Source organism: Stomoxys calcitrans, chromosome 2 (genome assembly GCF_963082655.1).
Source record: "Stomoxys calcitrans chromosome 2, idStoCalc2.1, whole genome shotgun sequence".
In the NCBI taxonomy this organism is placed as follows: Eukaryota; Metazoa; Arthropoda; class Insecta; order Diptera; family Muscidae; genus Stomoxys; species Stomoxys calcitrans.
Window position 1 is genome coordinate 210,505,309 of NC_081553.1, and position 21,660 is coordinate 210,526,968.

Sequence of the window (21,660 nt, forward strand, 5' to 3'; positions counted from 1 at the left end):
CTGAAAGAGTTGGAAACATTGGAAAGAAGCATTGAGACTAGAGAAAGACAACAATAATACCCAGAAGAAAGAAGAGGAAGAAGACAAAGATTGGACAGAACAAATACACCGATGTAAAGAATACAAAACAAGTTAACATTTGTTATTTAATAGAGTAACAGCAAACCCAACACAACAAAAGGAACAGAAAACAAGACCAAAGCGAAACTTAACAAAGGAATAGCAAAAAAGCAAAGAAAGGCAGCTTAACAACACCTCCAACAACAGCACAGAAAAAAATTTTACAAAACAAAAACTAAAAATCACAAGCCCAAGAAAATGGTGAAATAAAAATTTTAAAATTCCTTGAAAATCATGAAAAGGCTTCAGATATAGCCTACATCTACAAGGAAGTTTGACAACATTTTAAGCCAATATCCCTTAATTCATGTGTGTAGTGTTTGCTAGCATCAATAAATCAAAGATTAGATGGTTAACATTGGCATTTGACAGCAGCGAATTTAAACCGAAACTTAAACTCAAACTAAAAACACACAAAGGCCAAACTAAAGGATAACCCAGCAACCCAACTAAAGCGCCAAAGTATAAGAAAAAGTTGTAGCAGCCGAGAGCAAAATAAACTCGTATAAGCTACCAAACTTCCATACACACTTAGACATCAAGCATTCTACAAATTTATAGCCACATTTATCAATCGCAAAGCGGAAAGTACGGAAGTGGACTAAGGCAAACGCCACCGCAACCGCAACCACCCAAAAGCCAAACACCATTTTTTTTTTTTTTGAGAAAACTGCAACACCAACTTAACAAACTGCATCAGTAAAAGCAACAGCAACAGCAAAGCCCCATCACCATCATCATCAGCTTTAGCCAGCAACAGCAACAGCAACAATTCCACATACACTTGCCACAAAATGGCTTCGCCACCTGAGAGTCCCATTGAGGAGATTGTCTACGAATTAGAACAAACACGAGTGCCTAAACCCATTCCAGTCGCCCTCGAGGATTTGTGCCGTCAAACGAAATTTACAAAACAGGAAATACGTGTTATGTACAGAGGATTTAAAACGGTAAGACGCTCTAGCTAATATCAAGCAAACACATGAAAATGCACTCTGCCACACACACACACACACACACAGCCACTCGTTACAAGTGACAACTTAAAACCAGCACACCTGCAGCCATGTTTTCTTAAGGGGTTCTGACAAGACACTAGGGAATCTCCATGCCAAGAAGAACAATTGTCTTGGAAAATGTTTGAAATAAAAAGAGATAGGGGAATTAAAAATAGTAAAAAGGGAGTTAAGAACACAGTGAATAAAAGTACAACATGACAAAATTTCAGCCAAATCGCATAAAAACGGCGACCTCTAGAGGCTCAAGATGAAAAGCGGGAGTTTAAATTCTATGGAAGCTATATGAGGTTTAACATCGATTGGGACCATATTCAGTATAGCAGTTGAAGGACAGGGAAGAAAATGTTGTAGAATATTTAGAGCCAACTCGGAGAATAAATGCGCCCTCTAGAGGCTCAAGATGATAACCAGGATATCAGTTTCTGTGGAAGCTATAGGAGTTTTAATACCGATTGGGGCCATTTTTGGTATGGCTGTTGAAGGTCATAGAAGAAAATGTTATGAAAAATTTAGCCAAATCGGAGAATAATTGCGCCCTCTAGAGGCCCAAGACGTCATATCACGAGAACATCTTTCTATGAAATAATTTGGACCATTTCTGACATAGTAGTTAGAACTTATACTGGGAAAAGCGTGCTAAGTTCGGCCGGGGCCGAATTTTATATATCCTCCACCATGGATCGCATTTGTCAAGTTCCTTGCCCGATATCTCTATATAGGCAAACAAAGGATAGCCATCCTATTGGAGCTATATCATGTTATGGACCAATTCGGACCATACTTAGTTTGGATGTTGGAGACCATAGTAGAAGTCATTGTACAAAATTTCAACCATATCGAAAAATAATTGCGCCCTCTAGAGGCTCAAAAGTCAAGATCCGACATCGGTTTACATGGGAGCTACATCAGGAGATGTACCGATTCAGACCATATTTAGCACGTGTGCCTAAGGTCATAGATGAAGTCATTGTAATAAATTTCAGCCATATCGCATTGGAATTGCGTCCTCTAGAGGTTCAAGTAGTCAAGATCCAAGATCGGTTTATATGGAAGCTCTATCAGATATTGAGCCAATGAAAACTATACTCGGCACACTTGTTGGAAGTCATAACAAAATACTTCATGCTAAATTTCAAACAAATCGGATAAAAATGGCGCCCTCTAGAGGCTCAAAAAGTCATTATCCTAGATCGGTTTATGTGGAAGCTATATGAGCTCATGAACCGATTTAGATCATAGATGGCACTGTTGTTGCATATCAGAACAAAACAATTTCGTGCAAAATTTCAGACAAATCGAAAAAAATTGCGCCCTCTAGAGGCTAAAGAAGTCAAGATCTCAGATCGATTAATATGAAAGCTATAGGAGGTTATGAACCGATTTTGATCATAGTTGGCACAGTTGTTGCATGTCAAAACATAACATTCCATCCCAAGTTTCAGCCAAGTCGCTTAATAATTGTGCCAGCTACAGGCTTAAGAAGTCAAGATCCCAGACCGGTTCATATGGAAGCTATATCAGGTTATAACCTGATTTTTCCATACTTAACACAGTTGTGGGAAGTGCAAAATTTCTGACAAATCGGATAAGAATTACGCCCTCATGCAAAATTTCTGACAAATCGGATAAGAATTACGCCCTCTAGAGGCTAAAGAAGTCAAGATTCTAGATCGGTTTATATATAAGCTATATTGGGTTATAATCCGATTTTTGCCATACATGGTACAGTTATTGGAAGTCAAAACAAAACCCCTCATGCAAATTTTCATACAAATCGGATAGGAATTTCACCCTATAGAGATTAAAGAAGTCTAGATCCGAGATCGGTTTATATGGAAGCTATATCAGGTTATAAACCGATTTAGACCATACTTTGCAAAGTTATTGCAAGACATAACAAAACACTTCATGCCAGATTTTAGCTAAATCGGATAAGAAAGAGATTTTCTTCACGAATCCAACGATGTGCTCAGAATTCTGAAGTTCGCAAAACTAAGGATGTTGCAGCAATTTTAAACTCACCTTGATTTTTTTAAGCATTTTTCGTATATCAATTATATAGATTTTGAGCTTGTTTTTTGAAGGAAAAACATAGGAGTTGCGCAAAACCGATTTTTTTGCCATAATCTTCAATATTCTATACTCAACTCGAAAATTTTTTTCGCATCAAAAATTGAAAATTTTCATAAGGGGTTAGCCTTTGCTAAAAAAATGCAAAAAAAATAAAATGTGAAATTTTAAGTAATTCTGTTTATTTTACGAATCGTCTTTGAATTTCGAACTGCGGAATGCTAGAAAATATTCGAAATTCGAAAAAATGAAGGAGTTACAGCGTAGTTGGCCTTGAAAACGACTTTGAATTTTTACGCCCAAAATAAATTGGTTTTTGCTATGTTTTCCATAGCAACCTTTACAGTATCGCTTCATGTAGCACCTCTACGGAAAGGGATCTTTGTCACAAATCTAACGGTGTCTGAAAATTTGTAAAGTTTGCAAAAATGGGGAAGTTACAGCAATTGCAAACTCAAGTTGGTTTTTTTGAATTTTTGGGATATGAATTATGCGATTTTGATGCAATACACTGAAGATTTCAAGGAAATGGGAAATAGTATTGATTCGTCCGGCACCACTACGGAAAGAGAATTTCTTCACGAATCCAACGGTATCCTCAGAATGTTGAAGTTCGCAAAATTAACGAAGTTACAGCAATTTGAAACTCACGTAGATTTTTTTTGCGTTTTTTTGATATCAATTATGCGATTTTGAGCTTGTTTTTTGAAGAAAAAACATGGGAGTTGCGCTAAACCGATTTTTTTGCCATAATCTTCAATACTCTATACTCAACTCGAAAATTTTTTTCGCATCAAAAATTGAAAATTTTCATAAGGGGTTAGCCTTTGCTAAAAAAACGCAAAAAAAATAAAATGTGAAATTTCAAGTAATACTGCTTACTTTATGAATCGTCTACGAATTTCGAACTGCGGAATGCTTAAAAATTTTCGAAATTCGAAAAAATGTAGGAGTTACAGCGTTGTTGGCCTTGAAAACGACTTTGAATTTTTACGCCCAAAATAAATTGGTTTTTGCTATGTTTTTCATAGCAACCTTTACAGTATCGCTTTATGCAGCACCTCTACGGAAAGAGATTTTCTTCACGAATCCAACGCTGTGCTCAGAATTTTGAAGTTCGCAAAACTAAGGTTGTCACAGCAATTTCAAACTCACGTTGATTTTTTTTTCATTTTTCGGATACTTATTATACGATTTTGAGCTTGTTCCTTGAAGGAATAACATAAGAGTTGCTCTAAACCGAATTTTTTGCCATTATCTTCAATACTGTATACTCAACTCGAAAAAATTTTTCGCATCAAAAATTTAAAATTTTCATAAGGGGTTAGCCTTTGCTAAAAAATGCAAAAAAAAATAAAATGTGAAATTTCAAGTAACACTGCTTACTTTACGAATCGTCTTAGAATTTCGAACTGCGGAATGCTTAAAAATTTTCGAAATTCGAAAAAATGTAGGAGTTGCAGCGTTGTTGGCCTTGAAAACGACTTTGAATTTTTACGCCCAAAATTAATTTGGTTTTTGCTATGTTTTTCATAGCAACCTTTACAGTATCGCTTTATGCAGCACCTCTACGAAAAGAGATTTTCTTCACGAATCCAACGATGTGCTCAGAATTCTGAAGTTGGCAAAACTAAGGATGTTGCAGCAATTTCAAACTCACCTTGATTTTTTTAAGCATTTTTCATATATCAATTATATAGATTTTGAGCTTGTTCCTTGAAGGAAAAACATAGGAGTTGCACTTAACCGAATTTTTTGCCATTATCTTCAATACTGTATACTCAACTCGAAAAATTTTTTCGCATCAAAAATTCAAAATTTTCATAAGGGGTTAGCCTTTGCTAAAAAAATGCAAAAAAAAATAAAATGTGAAATTTCAAGCAATACTGCTTACTTTATGAATCGTCTACGAATTTTGAACTGCGGAATGCTTAAAATATTTTCGAAATTCGAAAAAATTTAGGATTTACAGCGTTGTTGGCCTTGAAAACGACTTTGAATTTTTACGCCCAAAATAAATTGGTTTTTGCTATGTTTTTCATAGTAACCTTTATAGTATCGCTTTATGCAGCACCTCTACGGAAAGAGATTTTCTTCACGAACCCAACAGTGTGCTTAGAATTCTGAAGTTCATTAAACTAGGGAAGTTATAGCAATTTCGAACTTAACTATTCTTTTTTAGCATTTTTCGTATATCATGTTCTCATACCCAACACCATGGGATGGGGGTATACTACTCTAGTCATTCCGTTTGTAACACCTCGAAATATTCGTCTAAGACGCTAGAAGTATATATATTCTTGATCGTCTCGACGTTCTGAGTCGATCCAGCCATGTCCGTCTGTCGAAATCACAATAGCGGTCGAACGGGTAAATCCAGCTGCTTGAAATTTTGCACAGATACTTAATATTTATGTAGGTCATTAGAGTATGCAAATGGGCCATATCGGTTCAGATTTAGATATATATTCTACATTAACCGATCTGCCGTTTTGATTTCTTGAGCCCTCAAAAGCCGCAGTTTGCTGATTTGGCTGAAATTTTGCATGTAGTTTTTTGATATAACTTTCAGCAACTGTGCCAAGTACTGTCCAAATGGGTCTATAACCTGAAATAGCTCCCATTTAAACCAATCTCCCGATTCAGCTTCTTGAGTCCTTACAATCTGTAATTTTTTTCCGATTTGGCTGAAATTTTGCGTGTAGTGGTCTGTTATGACTTCCAATAATTGCGCAAAGTATGGTTCAAATCAGTCTTTAACCTGATATAGCTCCCATATAAACCGATCTCCCGATTTGATTTCTTGGACCCCTGGAAGCCGCAACTTTTGTCCTATTTGGCTGAAATTTTTCACGTGGTGTTCCTTTATGACTTCCACCATCTGTATCAAGTACGGTTTAAATCGGTCTATAACCTGATATAGCTCCCATATAAACCGATCGCCTCATGTGACTTCTTGAGCCCTTACAAGCCATTATTGTTGTCCGATTTGGCTGAAATTTTGCATATAGTATTTTGTTGTAGCATCCAACTAACTACTGCTCAAATCGGTCAAGAACGTGATATAGCTCCCATATAAACCGAACTCCCGATTTTACATACTATGCCCTTACTTACTTTAATTGGCTATGACAGGATATTTGTTCCACTAGCCGAACGTAGAATAGCGTTCCAAGCGCCTCGATCTTCTGCGCTCATTCTAAAATCTCTGACACCAAGTTTCGAAGTGTCTCCCACAACTTGATCTTTCCATCGGGCTTTTGGTCTTCCCGGTTTGCGTGTACCACCGTGTTTGCCTTCAAAAGACTTCTTTGCTGGAGCTTCTTCATCCATTCTGACAACATGACCTAGCCAACGCAGCCGTTGTATTTTGATGCGTGTAACTATGCTATCGTCGTCATACAGCTCATACAACTCGTGGTTCATACGTCGCCTATATTCTCCCTTAACGCAAACTGGTCCATATATTTTACGAAGAATCTTTCTCTCAAACTCTCCAAGCACTGCCTCATCTGCTTTCACAAGTACCCATGCTTCAGAACCATATAACAGCACGGGTAGTATTAGTGTCTTGTAAAGTGTAGTCTTCGTCTGTCGAGAGATGGCCTTGTTTCTAAACTGCTTACTTTTTAGTCCAAAGTAGCATCTGTTTGCCAGTATTATTCTTCGCTTTATCTCAAAACTGGTGTCATTCGTTTGTGTTACGGCGGTGCCGGGGTAGATAAAGTTACTGACTATCTCAAAAGTGTATCAATGCTTTACCTGATATTGGTCGTATATGGATGCTTTTCCTATTAATTTTCATTAATACATGGAGGCACATAATATGGCTAAATTTTAGTTTCAGATATTTTCTTATAGTATTCCACTTACATTCCAAGTAAGGTCCACAAAGATTCATAACGGAATCGATGTCAACCATTCCGTTAACATTGAACTCTTTGATTACTTGATGGGCACAATTCTTAACCCATTTGAAAAAAATTTTTGTATGTTTAGTTCTTACATTGGAATGTACGCATAATCTAATATTGTTCCCATGTGAACCGACTGTCCAACATGTGAACCGATTTCTGCATATTGAGATCCGTTATGACTTCTAGTTCTACGCTGTTATGACTTCAGAATAGGCTGGGAATGGGAATCGAACTTTAAAAGTTCTCTTGAAGACCGATCTCTCAGTTTGATTTTTTTTGCCTAAAGTTAGCAATTCTTTTCTGTTTTTAATAAAATTTTTCCATGTGAGCAATGTTTAAACTTTCCATAACCAAATATAGCTACTACAAAAACCGATCCTCTAATTTGATAACATGAGCATATGAATGTGATCTTCAGTTTCGCAACGTCCATTTCAATCAAGGTCTAATTGAGGAAACCGCAAAAAGGAAATCTCTTCGAAAGCGATGTATAGTGAATGGGATTATGAAATTTATGCAACGTGATGAGGTGACTGGTAGATATTCTAAAACAAGGAAAGCTAATGTGAACTAAAAGACTAACTGCCAAAGCCGCCGAAGTGTGTGCACTCGATTCATTCGCAATTGTTTTCCCTTTATGAAATGAACTCATATTTATGACTTGTGGAGCGAATCCAGTACAAACATGTTAGCAGTTTAGCCTTATATGTATTGTACATGCAGTTCCATTAGGCGTATGAGTGTCAGATGGTGTTTGTAACATAAATTATACGCACCCATGTACAGTGTTAGCAGTCTTGTGTAGAAATAAAGGCCAAAAAACTGTCAGATATCATAGTGAAAGCTTTACTTACTACTCAAAATAAATGTTAAAATATTTTTTTTTGACAAAACTAGCATCCCGGTGTTCCGCTTCGCTACCCCCATTTTGTATGCCCCCTTTTTAGTGTAGGACTTTCGAAAACTTAGGTAGTCACTCAGTTTATAAAATTAGAAATCAGAAATATGTTCCCTCTTTAAAGAAAGTTCCAAAAAGTACCAAAAATAAAAATACAACGGAAAGATAAAAAAAAAATGTCAAGGAATAAATTAATTACAATTTTGAACGCTGTAGCTCCATTCGTAAAGAAGGTACCATTTTGTACGTTTGAATATCAAAATAACATCTCTCAAGGTACCCATTGCACCATAAAAGATACGTTTTCTTTCACATGTTGAATTTTAGTCAAGACTGCGGTAATGTTTGTCAAATTGCTTAATTTAAGCAGTCCCTGTTCGCTGTAGGCAAAGATAATCTATTTTGTACTATTTTGCACTTTTTGGTACCATAATGTACGAAATTCGAATTGATAATGTAGTCACCCATTATATATTTCCTGCTTGTACCTACATGCCTTTAGCCTCTAGCCACATCTGTAAAGAATGTACTAAATGGTACCAGCGTGTGAGAGTTGTGAATAGATTATTTATTCACCCATCGCATTTTTCATAGTTGTACCTACATTCCAAATTTTGGACCTCTAGCTCCATCTTTAAAGAAAGTACCAAATAGTACCGATTTTGGTACCAAAATGTTTGAATTGTGATAAGATCATTTAGTTGCCCATCACATATTTCTAAGTTTTAACTACATGCATCTGCACAGAAAGCTCCAAACGGTACCAATATTGGTACCAAAATGCACCAATTGTAAAAACATCATAGTCACCCATCATATTTTCCTAGCTATTCCAACATGCCAAATTTCAGATCTCTAGCTCCATCTGTAAAGAAAGTACCAAATAGTACTAATTTTGGTACCAGAATGTACGAATTTTGAATAGATCATTTAGTCACCCATCATATATTACCTAGTTGTACCTACGCTAGTTAAATATGATGGGTGACTGTGATCTTTTTACATTTGGTGCATTTTGGTACTAATATTGGTACCATTTGTTGCTTTCTGTGCAGATGGATGTGGAGATCTGAAATTTGGCATGTAGTTAAAACTTAGAAATATGTGATGGGCAACTAAATGATTTTTTCACAATTCAAACATTGGTACTATTTGGTACTTTTCAGAAATTTCTAGTTCTATCTGTGGAGAAAGTACCTATTGCGGTACTAAATGTACTTTTAAAGTTAAAGTTGCCAAAGTGTAGCCAAGTTCCAAAATTCAGAGCTTTAGTCCAATTTACAAAGAAAATACCAAATAGTACCAATTGAGGTACCAATAAACGTACTATTTCTCCCACTTCCGGTACGATTTTCCAAATTTTTTCTAAACAAACTTTATTTTTTCGAGACGCTCTTTAATTTGAGCCCAATAACATTCTGGCCCTTTCCGTTCGCTCTGGGCGAATATGTACCATTCCGTACTTTTTGGTACTTTTCAGTACCTAACCGTTCGAATATCGCCAAAGCCAACATTCGTGCAAAATTTCATAATTCTAGCTTTAGCCGTTTGGGCTGGGCAATGATCAGTCAGTCAGTCAGTAATCAGTCAGTCACGCAAATAGGCGCAGTTAAACACCCACCCGTACACTTGCCATTCTTTTACCAGGTACTTCTATTGGTCTGGTCCATCTTTAGATATAGCCTTCATCTAAATCTTGCGTTTAATACGATTTGGGTCATATTTTGTACATACTGTGTTGAATAAATTTTAATTTCCAAGGTCTCATACACTAACCTCTGCGCCACGTTTGCCTCAAGCCTTGCCTGTTTTGTCTCTAAAACTATATTTAGCGATTTACGTTCCACCCTAGTATTTTTGTAACATTTTTATGCATGACCCTAGAGTTACATGCATGGGTGCTTGCATGGCGAAGAAGATGTTTGCATATACAATCCATATAAAATTTATAAGAATATGCATATGCATGTCATGCCAGATAACGCGAAAAACGACTGCATGACAAAAAAAAAACAACGAAATGCAAGAAGAAAATAAAATTCTAGTGAAAACGTTGAAATGGTGAAGAAGTCATGAAATGAACACGAACAATAAATACTTGAATAAGCAAAACGAAAACAATTGAAATCGAATAAAACTTTTGCTGACATTTCTATGCGGAGGGTGTCTGATGCCATGTCAAGGAGAGTGACAAACAGGTTGCAGTTGAGACAAGGTTCAGATATAGGCCAAAGAGGAGGCCTTTGAATAAATCACAGAAAATGTTTGAGACCAAAGGAGGACAAAAATTCTCCAAGCAAAGGTGTTGCTAAGCAGCATGCTTTTTCGATTTGGCTATAAACTTGAGGCCACCGTAGCTCAGAAGTTAGCATGCCCGCCTATGACGCAGAATGCCTGGGCTCGAATCCTGGCGAGACCATCAGAACAAATGTTCAGCGGTGGGGAAAACCCTCCTAATGCTGGCAACATTTGTGAGGTACTATGCCATGTAAAACTTTTCTCCAAAGAGGTGTCGCACTGCGGCTCGCCGTTCGGACTCGGCTATAAAAAAGAGGCCCCTTATCATTGAGCTTTAACTTAAATCGGACTGCACTCATTGATATGTGAGAAGTTTTCCCCTGTCCCTTAGTGGATTGTTCGTGGGCAAAATTTGCAATTTGTCCTCTGTTCCCTATTGACATGGTAGATTGCAAATGTGTAAAAAATAGGCTTAGCTGGGCAGGATTGAATTTAGTATACCTATCTCCGCCTTGATTAATTCTACTCTATTTAATATGTATACCATAAGTGAGAGAATATATCAAATGGATGATGGGTAGGAAGTATTTCGCAAACATTTTTAAAATTCGTTCCGAAATTGGGGCTGCTGTAGTAATAGTGCATATCGAATGAAATTTACATAAGGGATATAAATATGAAACTATTTTGATAAAGTTTTGCTAATGTATTAGGACATCAAATAAAACATATTGTGCATAATTTTTCAAGGATGGCTGCAAAATTGTGGCAACTTTAACCAAAATAGCTCACATCGTATGAGGGATACAAAGGAGAGCTGTATCTTAAACTAAACCGATTTTGATACAATTTTAAACACATGTTGGGACATTAAGTAGAATAGCTTGGGCAAAGTTTTGAAAAGCTCGGAATGAAATTGGGACAAACATAACCATAATAGCTCATATCGGATGAAGAATGTATATGAGAGCTATATCTAAAACTTAGCCGATTTTGATGAAATTATGACCACATGTTGGGATATCGAATACAACAACACACTTTTTTTAAAAATCGTGTTGAAATTATGGCAAATATAGCCATTATAGCTCATATCGAATGAAAAATATATATTCTAAAATCAACAGCGCACGTCCTTGGGCAATAAAGTGATCTTTGAAAAGCTTTACAGCAATCGAATAACAAATGAGACGCCTTTATTGAGAGACAGGCGGACAGGCAGACAGATGGACTATTAAATAGACTGATAGAAATAAAAACAGAAATATTGATAAACAAATAGAGGGAACAACAAGCATAGAGGAAGCAGATGCAGATGCAGATCTAGCTGTCATATATGTATACCGCCCAATTTTCACTTTTAGAGCCACTGCTCGCGCATTTATTGGCCAATCGTGCCAAAATTTTGCACAATGCTTTCCTCGACGACTACCACAATATGTGAAAATTTGCTGGCAATAGGTTCAGATTAAGACATAGCACCCATTTTGTATATATTCTTGCCTTTCCTTTACTGGTTTTGAGTTATCACCGTCGATTTTTTCAGTGATTAACTTCTTAGTTGTATGTACCAAAATTGTGGTCAGCCTACCAAACTACCAAGAGATTTTGGTGGGAACCTGCCAAAAACGGCAACACTGGTCATAACATGTGTCAAAGAACTTAAACATGTGGTACCATGAGGCGTATAAGTGCCAGCTGGTGTTTGTTACATAAAACATACGCACCCATGCGCAGTGCTAGCAAGCACTTTTATAGAAATAGCGGCCAAACATGATGAAACGCCGTACCGCCGAACTCTCAACTCTTATCTCGATCCTCCGCAGAGGTTTTAAACAAAAAACATTTTGCTAACAATTTATGATAAATTTCAGACATAAACCATTTGATTTGGGTACTATTTCACCAATGAACATTCGATAAAGAAAAGAGGGAAAAACTTGCCTCATATAAATGAGTATTGTCCGATTCTGTCCAAGTTTCAACTCAAAGGTAGGGGATTTTTCTATTTTATTGCCAAGGGCGCATTGGTTGCCAACAACAGACATCACGGTGACCTCTGCGCCACGGTGACCTTACAAATCTGTCCCTACAAATCTTTTAGTGCTAATGGTAATGGACAGATGGATGAGCAGACAAACGGATGGACTGATGGACGGACGGTCAGATGTCCATCTATCTTATAGATGCACGGACACGGACGAACATATGAACGGGCATATAAACAGACAGACGGAGGGACCGATGCCAGAAAGACGGACAGTCAGAGAGATAGACTGATGTATAGACAAAAAAGACAAACTGACAGGTAGACCGACAGACAAATAGATCGACGGACAGTCAGACAGATAAATGTACAGACAGGTGGCCCGATGGGTAATATAATGAGCCGACCCCCCGCGACTTAAAACCATGTGGCAGTTCCGGGGGAATCGGGGATAGGAGGAGGTGTGGTAAGTACGTAGAAATCGTGCATGTTTTTCAGTACGGGCTGAATACATCTTTCGAAGATCTACATCCACACCTCCAGCGAAAAACAAAAAAAAAAGATGATTCGACGGGTAAGCGGACGGTAAGATGGACGTTAAGACGGACGGTCATACGGGTAGACGGACGGAAGGAGGGACCGGTGAACAGACAGCTAGTAAAACAGACAGATGAAAAAAAGCAGACAGACAGACAGTCGGACAGATGTTCAAACGAACAGAGAGATGGATAGATAGACGGTTAGGCAGATGGTTAGATAGACGGACAAACAAATGCAATGTAAAAAAGGAAGACAGTCGGACAGATATACAGAAGAACAGGCAGCTGAAAGACAGGCAGACAGAAAAGCAGATGGACAGACGTATATATGGGAGTTATGAACCGATTAAGACCATACATGTCACGGCTGTTGGAAGTCATAATGAAATAAAAACGCTAATTGGAAAAAATGTCAACCAAATCTAATAGAAAATGTGCTCTCTAGAAGCTTAAGAAGTCATAACTGAAAATCGGTTTGTATGGCAGCTATATCGGGGTTATAAGCCGATTTACTTAGCACAGTTATTACAAGTCAAAGCTTAACACCTTATGCTAAATTTCAGCCAATTCTGATAAGAATTTTCTATAGGCTAAAGAATCCAACATCCGAGATAAGTTCATATGGCAGCCAAATGCGTAGAATGCCCTCTGGCACCCCCAGAAAAGTTTTAGCACCCACCCCAGAATGAAAAAAAAATTTTATAGCTATTCAAAGTGTTTTAGCCCTCCTCCAGAAAGCTGGACTGGCTACGCTATATCGAAAAAAGGACCAATACAACGCATTTACAATCACAACCGACTTATTTGTGCAAATTTAAAAGCGCCTGGTTTACTCGTTCGAAAGTAAGCGTGCTGACAATTGACAGACACACGGACGTACAGATAGACGGACGGACAGAACGGCAGACAGACGGACCTGGCATAATGGACTTAGAATGTGAAGATGATTAAGAATTTATATACCTTGTTGGGTCTCAGATGAATATTTCGATGTGTTACCAATGGAATAACGAAATTAGTATGTCCCATACTATGGAAGGTATTAAAAATAAAAATGCATAATGTTTGGCCGAGCAGAACTTTGGATACCTTCTACTAAGGATATAAACATCCTTAGAGAAACTTTTAGATGGATCGTTAAAAACTCCAGAGCAAATTTAGTGCAAATCGGTTGAAAATTGTAGTATCTAGACCAGAGGATGATGGCAGCTAATTGGAGAGAGAAACAAACTTGGGGATTTTCCCCTCCAGATGCGCCCCCTTCCCGCACAACTCACCTGTCGAGAGTTTTTATACCCTACACCACTACATGTATAGCTTAGCGCGTTTGTTTATCCAATCACCGGCATTTTCTTTAGTCAAGAAACAAAACCTATTGAAATTGGAAAAAATCTTTTCTGATTTGGATATAGCTTCCGTATATATGGTCGTCCGATTTGGACTAACAGTGCAAAAATTTGGTCATTTGTTAATCGATTGTTTCGAAATTTGGCAGGAAGGATTTTCTTATGACTCTCGACATTACAGGTGAATTTCATAGAAATCGGTTCAGATTTAGATATAGCTCTTACAAATATATTTCCATCGATTTTCACTTCTAGGGCCACCGCCAGCACATTTATTCACCTACGAAGTTTGGCCGAAATCGATTCAGATTTAGATGTATCTTCCCTATGTATATTCGTCCGACTTCAATAATGGCGTCATTTGTCAACCTATAGTCACGAAAATTTGGCATTATAGATCTCTATATATATACTATACTAATTTTTTTGTTAGATTTTATCAGAATCGATTTAGATTTCTAATTAGCTTCCATATACATATATACCGCCCCATTTTGCTTACATAGACTTATTACAATTTCGAAGACATTTGCTCGAAATTTGATATGGATTGTTTTAAAATCCATTTGAAAACCTCCACCGAAGCCCACTAAATAGTTCCCAATTTCCACTTATAGGGCAGGGTATTACATAGTCGACTCTAGCCGACTTTTGCTTTAAAATAAGTAAATTTCTCTGGCTCACCCTGCATATTGGAGCTATGTACAAATCTGAGCCGATTTTTATCGAAATTCATAGCGCTTGTTTTTGGGCTAAAAAAGTGTTTGTGGAAAATTTGGTGATGATTAGGCAACAAATGCGATCTCCAGCTTGATTAAAAAACAAATAAAAAGGCGTTAAGTTCGGCCGGGCCGAAATTTAGATACCCACCACCTCGGGTATATATGTAAACCACCTTTCATCAAAATTCGTTGAAAATTTCATACCTTATACTCATATACCTCATACCGAACTGAACTATATACGACACGGATGTCGAAAAGCCCAATATAAGTCACTGTGTCAAATTTCAGTGAAATCGGATTATAAATGCGCCTTTTATGGGGCCAAGACTTTAAATCGAGATATCGGTCTACATGGCAGCTATATCCAAATCTGGACCGATTTGGGGCAAGTTGCATAAACCTGTCGAAGAGCCTAACACAAAGCACTGTCCCAAATTTCGGCGAAATCAGACAATAAATGCCTCTTTTATGGGCCCTAAACCTTAAATCGTGAGATCGGTCTATATGGCAGCTATATTCAAATCTGGACCGATCTGGGCCAAATTGAAGAAGGACGTCGGACGTAACCAAACTCACTGTCTCAAATTTCAGCGACATCGGACAATAAATGAAGTATGTCAAGGGGCTTAACTTAACTCTATGTCTCAAATTTCAGCGACATCGGACAATAAATGCGTCTTTTATGGCCCCAAAACCTAAAACATAGATATCGGTCTATATGGCAGCTATATCCAAATCTGAACCGATCTGGACCAAATTGAAGAAAGATGTCAAAGGGCCTAACACAACTCACTGTCCCAAATTTCAACAAAATCGGATAATGAATGTGGCTTTTATGGGCCTTACACCATAAATCGGAATATCGATCTATAAGGCAGCTATATCCAAATCTGGACCGATCTGAGCCTAATTAACGAAGGATGTCGATGGGCCTTACACAATTCACTGTCCCGAATTTTATCAAAATCGGATAATAAATGTGGCTTTTATGGGCCTTACACCATAAATCGGGATATCGATCTATAAGGCAGCTATATCCAAATCTGGACCGATCTGAGCCTACTTAACGAAGGATGTCGATGGGCCTTACACAATTTACTGTCCCGAATTTCATCAAAATCGGATAATAAATGTGGCTTTTATGGGCCTAAGACCCTAAATCGGAGGATCAGTCTATATGGCAGCTATATCCAAATCTGGACCGATCAGAGCCAAATTGACGAAGGATGTCGAAGGGCCTAACACAACTCACTGTCCCAAATTTCAACAAAATCGGATAATAAATGTGGCTTTTATGGGCCTAAGACCCTAAATCGGCGCATCGGTCTATATGGGGGCTATATCAAGATATAGTCCGATATAGCCCATCTTCGAACTTAACCTGCTTATGGACAAAAAAAGAATCTGTTCCAAATTTCAGCTCAATATCTCTATTTTTAAAGACTGTAGCGTGATTTCAACAGACAGACGGACGGACATGTCTAGATCGTCTTAGATTTTTACGTTGATCAAGAATATATATACTTTATAGGGTCGGAAATGGATATTTCGATGTGTTGTAAACGAAATGACAAAATGAATATACCCCCATCCTTCGGTGGTGGGTATAAAAAGCGGCACAGAAGGATATGCAGAAAGACGGACATGGCTAAGCCAAATAAGAAGGCATGTTGGAGTCGAACCATACTTTTTATCTCAGCTCCATTAGTGGCGCGGGCTAATGTTGATGTTTCAATCATAATATAGTATATGAAAAAAAATGCTCCTTTATAGCATGGACGGTCTATATAGATTAGAAATTGATTCTTGGATGTATTAAAAACGGCATTATAAAACGAATATACCCCCGTCCTTAAGTGGTGGTTATAAAAATTTCCAAATTTGTTGACCTATAAAGTTAAAGGCATTCGTGCGATTTGCTCTTCAAATATGCCAAGGGCCTATAGAAAGGCCTTTGGCATTCTAAACTCCGCAATTGCTATCAATGCTTGACTATTTCACGCTAAATTTGGCTTGTGTCAACGATTATGGGTTAAACCAATGTCTAATGCATTTTTAGTGTTTTTCGTGTGCCCTTATCTGAGTGTGGGGGTGTATTTGTTTTCAGTTTGTATTCACTCACGTTATACTCTTTATATCCGTTTACCCATGCAGTCACATTCACTAATGGCATATTTTCTTTTACTTTCTTCTCTTTATCTGTCACTAACGCACACAACGGCAACAACCTCAACAACATCTCAACTAACTACTGCTACTCTAGGAATGTCCTGAAGGTGTGGTGCACGAAGACTGTTTCAAGGATATTTATGCAAAATTTTTTCCACATGGCAGTAAGTAAATCATTGTAAATCACCAACAGAAATATAGAAAAAAAAACAATTTTATATGAATATGTAAGTGAATTTATGCATGTGTTTTTATTTTTACTGCAATGCTAAAGAGTTTCCTTTTAAGTATTTTTTTTGGTATGGTATGCCAAAAAATAAGAAAATTCTATGGCCATAAAAAGTCGAAGCAGCAGAAAACTCATTGAAAATAGCTAAGCCCTGCATACACTTGCCCCCAAGGTTGCAATCATGGAGTAACTCATCATTTGCCTTTAAGGACAGCCTTATGTGCTCCCTTCTAAGGACGATGATGACAAGTTGGCAGGCATTAGTACATGTTTTATCTCAGCATGTTTCATTGCAATAATGTATAATAATATGTTTTAGACTTTTTGTTTCTACTTCGGTTCTTTTCTAATGACATTGTTCTTTATGGTTTTGTTTTTTTGTCTTCTCTTTTCAATGCGCGCCCCCTTCAAACGCCCCTGCCTTGTGGGATCTATGTGAAATTTATAGACTCAAGTTTATATGCTCATTATGTGTTCAAAGCATTCGATGTTAACTGCAATGGTGCCATAAGTTTTCGGGTAATAAATCATGAGCCAGTTGGCTGTTTCTTATCCTACTGCTACTCCCACCTCCTCCTTTAGCCAACTCCCAAACTCCTCATTGACTGCTCTGGCTGTGATATGGGATTTAATTCATAATTTTCACTTTATATCTTTTCTTTTGTTTCCCTCTTTGGGGTCTTTGCTTTTTTTTTGTTTCCTTCTTCTACCGTCAGGATTTATTGGTTACGCTGTCAACATTATTGAGAGGCTCCGTTTATGAACGACTACGTTGGACGTTTAAATTGTACGATCTGAATGGAGATGGACGCATCAGCCGTTCAGAGTTAAGCGAAATAATTATGGCCATTCACGAATTGATGGGCAGGAGAGCGCATCAACCGGAGGATGACCGCAAAGCCAGGGATCAGGTGAGTCTGCTTTTTTTTGTAATTTTTGTAAATGTTGTGGAATTAATTTTTTTGCTTTATGGAAATCTTCTGTATAAGCTAAAAGTAAGACAAGTTATAGGATAATAAATATTAAATGTCAACTTTAAATGCAAGGTATTAAAATCATAATTCATATGAAAAGTGAGTAGCTACCAAATCAGGGTTTGGTATCCATGAAACCATAAACATTGGTTCGTCAAGAAGAAATATTAAAAAAAGCCAATGGTACATTATTTTAACATGTAATAATAACAAGCGAAAGCGTGCTAAGTTAGGCTGGGCCTAATCTTGGGAACCCACCACCATGGATTCTGACAAAATATGGGAGCTATATCTGGTTATAGACCCAGGGAGCTATATCTGGTTATAGACCGATTTGGATCGTTCTTGGCACAGTTGTTGACAGGCAATTTCAGCCAAATCGGACAAAAATTGAAACTTGTAGGGGCTAAAGAAGTCAAATCGGAGATCGGTTTGTATGGGATCTATATCAGGTTATAGATCGATTCGGACCGTACTTGGCATAGTTGGTGAAAGTTATAACAGAACACTATGTGCACAATTTCAGCCAAATCGGATGAAAATTGAGGCTTGTAAGGACTCAAGAAGTAAAATCGGGAGATGTGTTTATATGGGAGCTATATCAGTTTATAGACCGATTTAGACCGTACTTACCACCGTTGTTGAGAGTCATAACAGAATACTATGTGCAAAATATCAGTCAAATCGGACAAAAATTGAGGATGTAAGGGCTCAAGAAGCCAAATCGGGCAATCGGTTTATATGGGAGCTATATCAGGTTCTCGACCGATTTGGATCGTACTTAGCACAGTTGTTGAGAGTCATAACAGAACACTATATGCAAAATTTCAATCAAATCGAATGATAATTGAGGCTTTCAGTAGCTTAAGATGTCAAATCGGGAGATCGGTTTATATGGGAGCTACATTAGGTGCTTGACCGATTTAAGCCGTACTTGGCAGAATTGCTGGAAGTCGTAACGAAACACCACATGCAAAGTATCAGCCAAATTGGACAAAAATTACGGCTTCCAGGGGTTCAAGAAATCAAATCAGGAGATCGGTTTATATGGGAGATATATCCAAATCTGAACCGATATGGCCCATTTGCAAAATTTCATGTGGCTAACTTTACGCGTTTGACCGCTATTGAGATTTCGACAGACGGACGGACGGTCATGGCCAGATCGACTCAGGATGTCGAGACGGTGAAGAATATATATACAATACTTTATGAGGTCCTAGCTCAATATTTCGAGGTGTTGCAAGCGTAATGACTAGATTAGTATACCCTCATCGTATGGTGGTGGGTATAAAAACGTTACCTCCCTTCCTATGGTGGTGGGTATAATAACGTAAACAAGGTAAGGATCGAACGAAAATTGTGGCTTTTACCACGTAAAAAGGCCATATCGGATGAATGATACATATGGGAGCTATATCTAAATTTGAACCGATTTTGACGAAATTTTGCATACATTTCGAACATGAAATGAAACACCTCACGCTACATTTCGTAAAGATAGGACCAATATTTTTGGCTTCTACAGCCTCAAAAGGTGATATCAGATGAATGATATATATGGGATCTATATCTAAATCTGGACCGATTTTGAAAATATTGTAGACACATACTGGGACGTCAAATAAAACACCGCACGGTAAATTTTGTTAAGAAAGGATCAAAATTGTAGCTTCTACAGCCTCAAAAGTCCATATCGGATGAAATATATATATGGGAGCTATATCTTAATCTGAACCGATTTTGAAAAAAAATTGGTAAACATACTGGGACGTCAAATAAAACACCTGACGCAAATTTTTGTAAAGATGGTACCGAAATTGTGGCTTCTACAACTTAAAAAGACCATATCGGATGGAAGATATATATGGGAGCGATATCGAAATTTGAACCGATTTTGGTGAAACTTTGCATAAATATTGGGACGTCAAATAAAACATCACACACTAAATTTTGTAAAAATCGGACCAAAATTGTGGCTTTACAGTTTCAAAAGATGATATCAGATAAAATATATATATGGGAACAATATCTAAATCTGGACCGATTTTGAAAAAATTTTAGACACATACTGGGATGTCAAATAAAACACGTCACCCTAAATTTTGTTTGTTAAGATAGGACCAAAATGGTGGCTTCTACAGCCTTAAAAGGTCATATCGGATGAAAGATATATATGGGAGCAATATCAAAATCTGGACCAATTTTGATAAAATTTTGTATTGGGGCTTGAAATGAAACACCCCACGATTAATTTTAGAAAGATTAGATAAAAATTGTGGCTTCTACAGCCTTAAAAGGTCATATTGGAGGAAATATATGTTGTCATTGTCAAATTAGGAGATCGGTGTATATGAGAACTATAGACCGATTTAGTTCATATCTATCACGGATGATGAATGTCACAACAAATTAAATTGAGGAACGCTAACTATTCCAAAGAAAAGGGACGCTAAAATCACCCATATCAAAGGAGAGGGTAAAAAAAACTAAAAATTTTTTAAAACTACCCATTCATAAAGGAAAGGGTAATAAAACTACACATTCCTAAGGGAGGGGGTACTGCAACTACAATTTCGAAGGGAAAGGATACCGAAAATAATAATTGCAATGAGAAAGGGTACTAAAACAAACTATTCGTACGGGACAGGGTACTAAAACTACCCATTACTAAAGTAACGGGTACTAAACCTAGCAATTGCCATGGCAAAGGTTACTAAACCTACCGTTCCGTACTACAACAACACATTATCAAGGGAATGGGTGCTATAACTATATATTACGAAGGAGAAGGCAACTAAAACCATCCATTCCCAAGGGAAACGATACAAAACCTCCTATTCCTAAGAGATAGGTTTCTAAAACTACCCATCCCTAAAGGAAAGAGTACTAAAAATATCCATTCCTAAGAGTATTAAAACTACCCATTCTCAAGGGAAAGGGTATAGAAACTACCCACTCCCAAGGGAAAGGTTACCAAAGCTTCCTACTCATAAGAGAGGGGTTACTAAAACTACAAGCTTAAGCAAACTAAAACTATCCATTCCCAAGAGAAAAGGTACTAAACTAAAATTACCTATTCGTAAGGGAAAGGGAACTACAAATACGTATTACCAATGAAGGGTAAAAAAACTACCCACTCCCAAGGAAAATGCTATTAAAACAAGCAATTGCCATGGGAAAGGTTACTAAAACTACCTATCACTAAGGGAAAGGGTACTACAACAACCCACTATCAAGGGAAAGGGTACTATAAGTAAACATTTCCAAGGGAAAGGGAACTAAAATTCGCCCATTATCAAGGGAAAGGGTAATAATATTATCCATTCTTAAAGGAAAGGGTACTAAAAATACCCATTCTCAAGGGAGAGGGTTTTAAAACTACCCATTTCCAAGGGAAAGAGTTCTAAAATTACCCATTCTTAAGGG

At 37.4% G+C, this 21,660-nt stretch overlaps 1 protein-coding gene across 1 annotated transcript in view; it reads left to right on the forward strand.

The window, feature by feature from the left end:
• Nucleotides 1-849: 849 nt before the first annotated feature.
• Nucleotides 850-21,660, forward strand: part of LOC106087201 (Kv channel-interacting protein 1) — a 32,163-nt gene continuing 11,352 nt past the window's right edge. Inside the window, exons 1-4 of the mRNA XM_059363128.1 lie at nucleotides 850-1,070; nucleotides 17,123-17,192; nucleotides 17,706-17,776; nucleotides 17,974-18,168. Coding sequence (XP_059219111.1) covers nucleotides 915-1,070; nucleotides 17,123-17,192; nucleotides 17,706-17,776; nucleotides 17,974-18,168 — 492 coding nt within the window. The 5' untranslated portion in view covers nucleotides 850-914. The remainder of the gene's footprint in view (nucleotides 1,071-17,122; nucleotides 17,193-17,705; nucleotides 17,777-17,973; nucleotides 18,169-21,660) is intronic.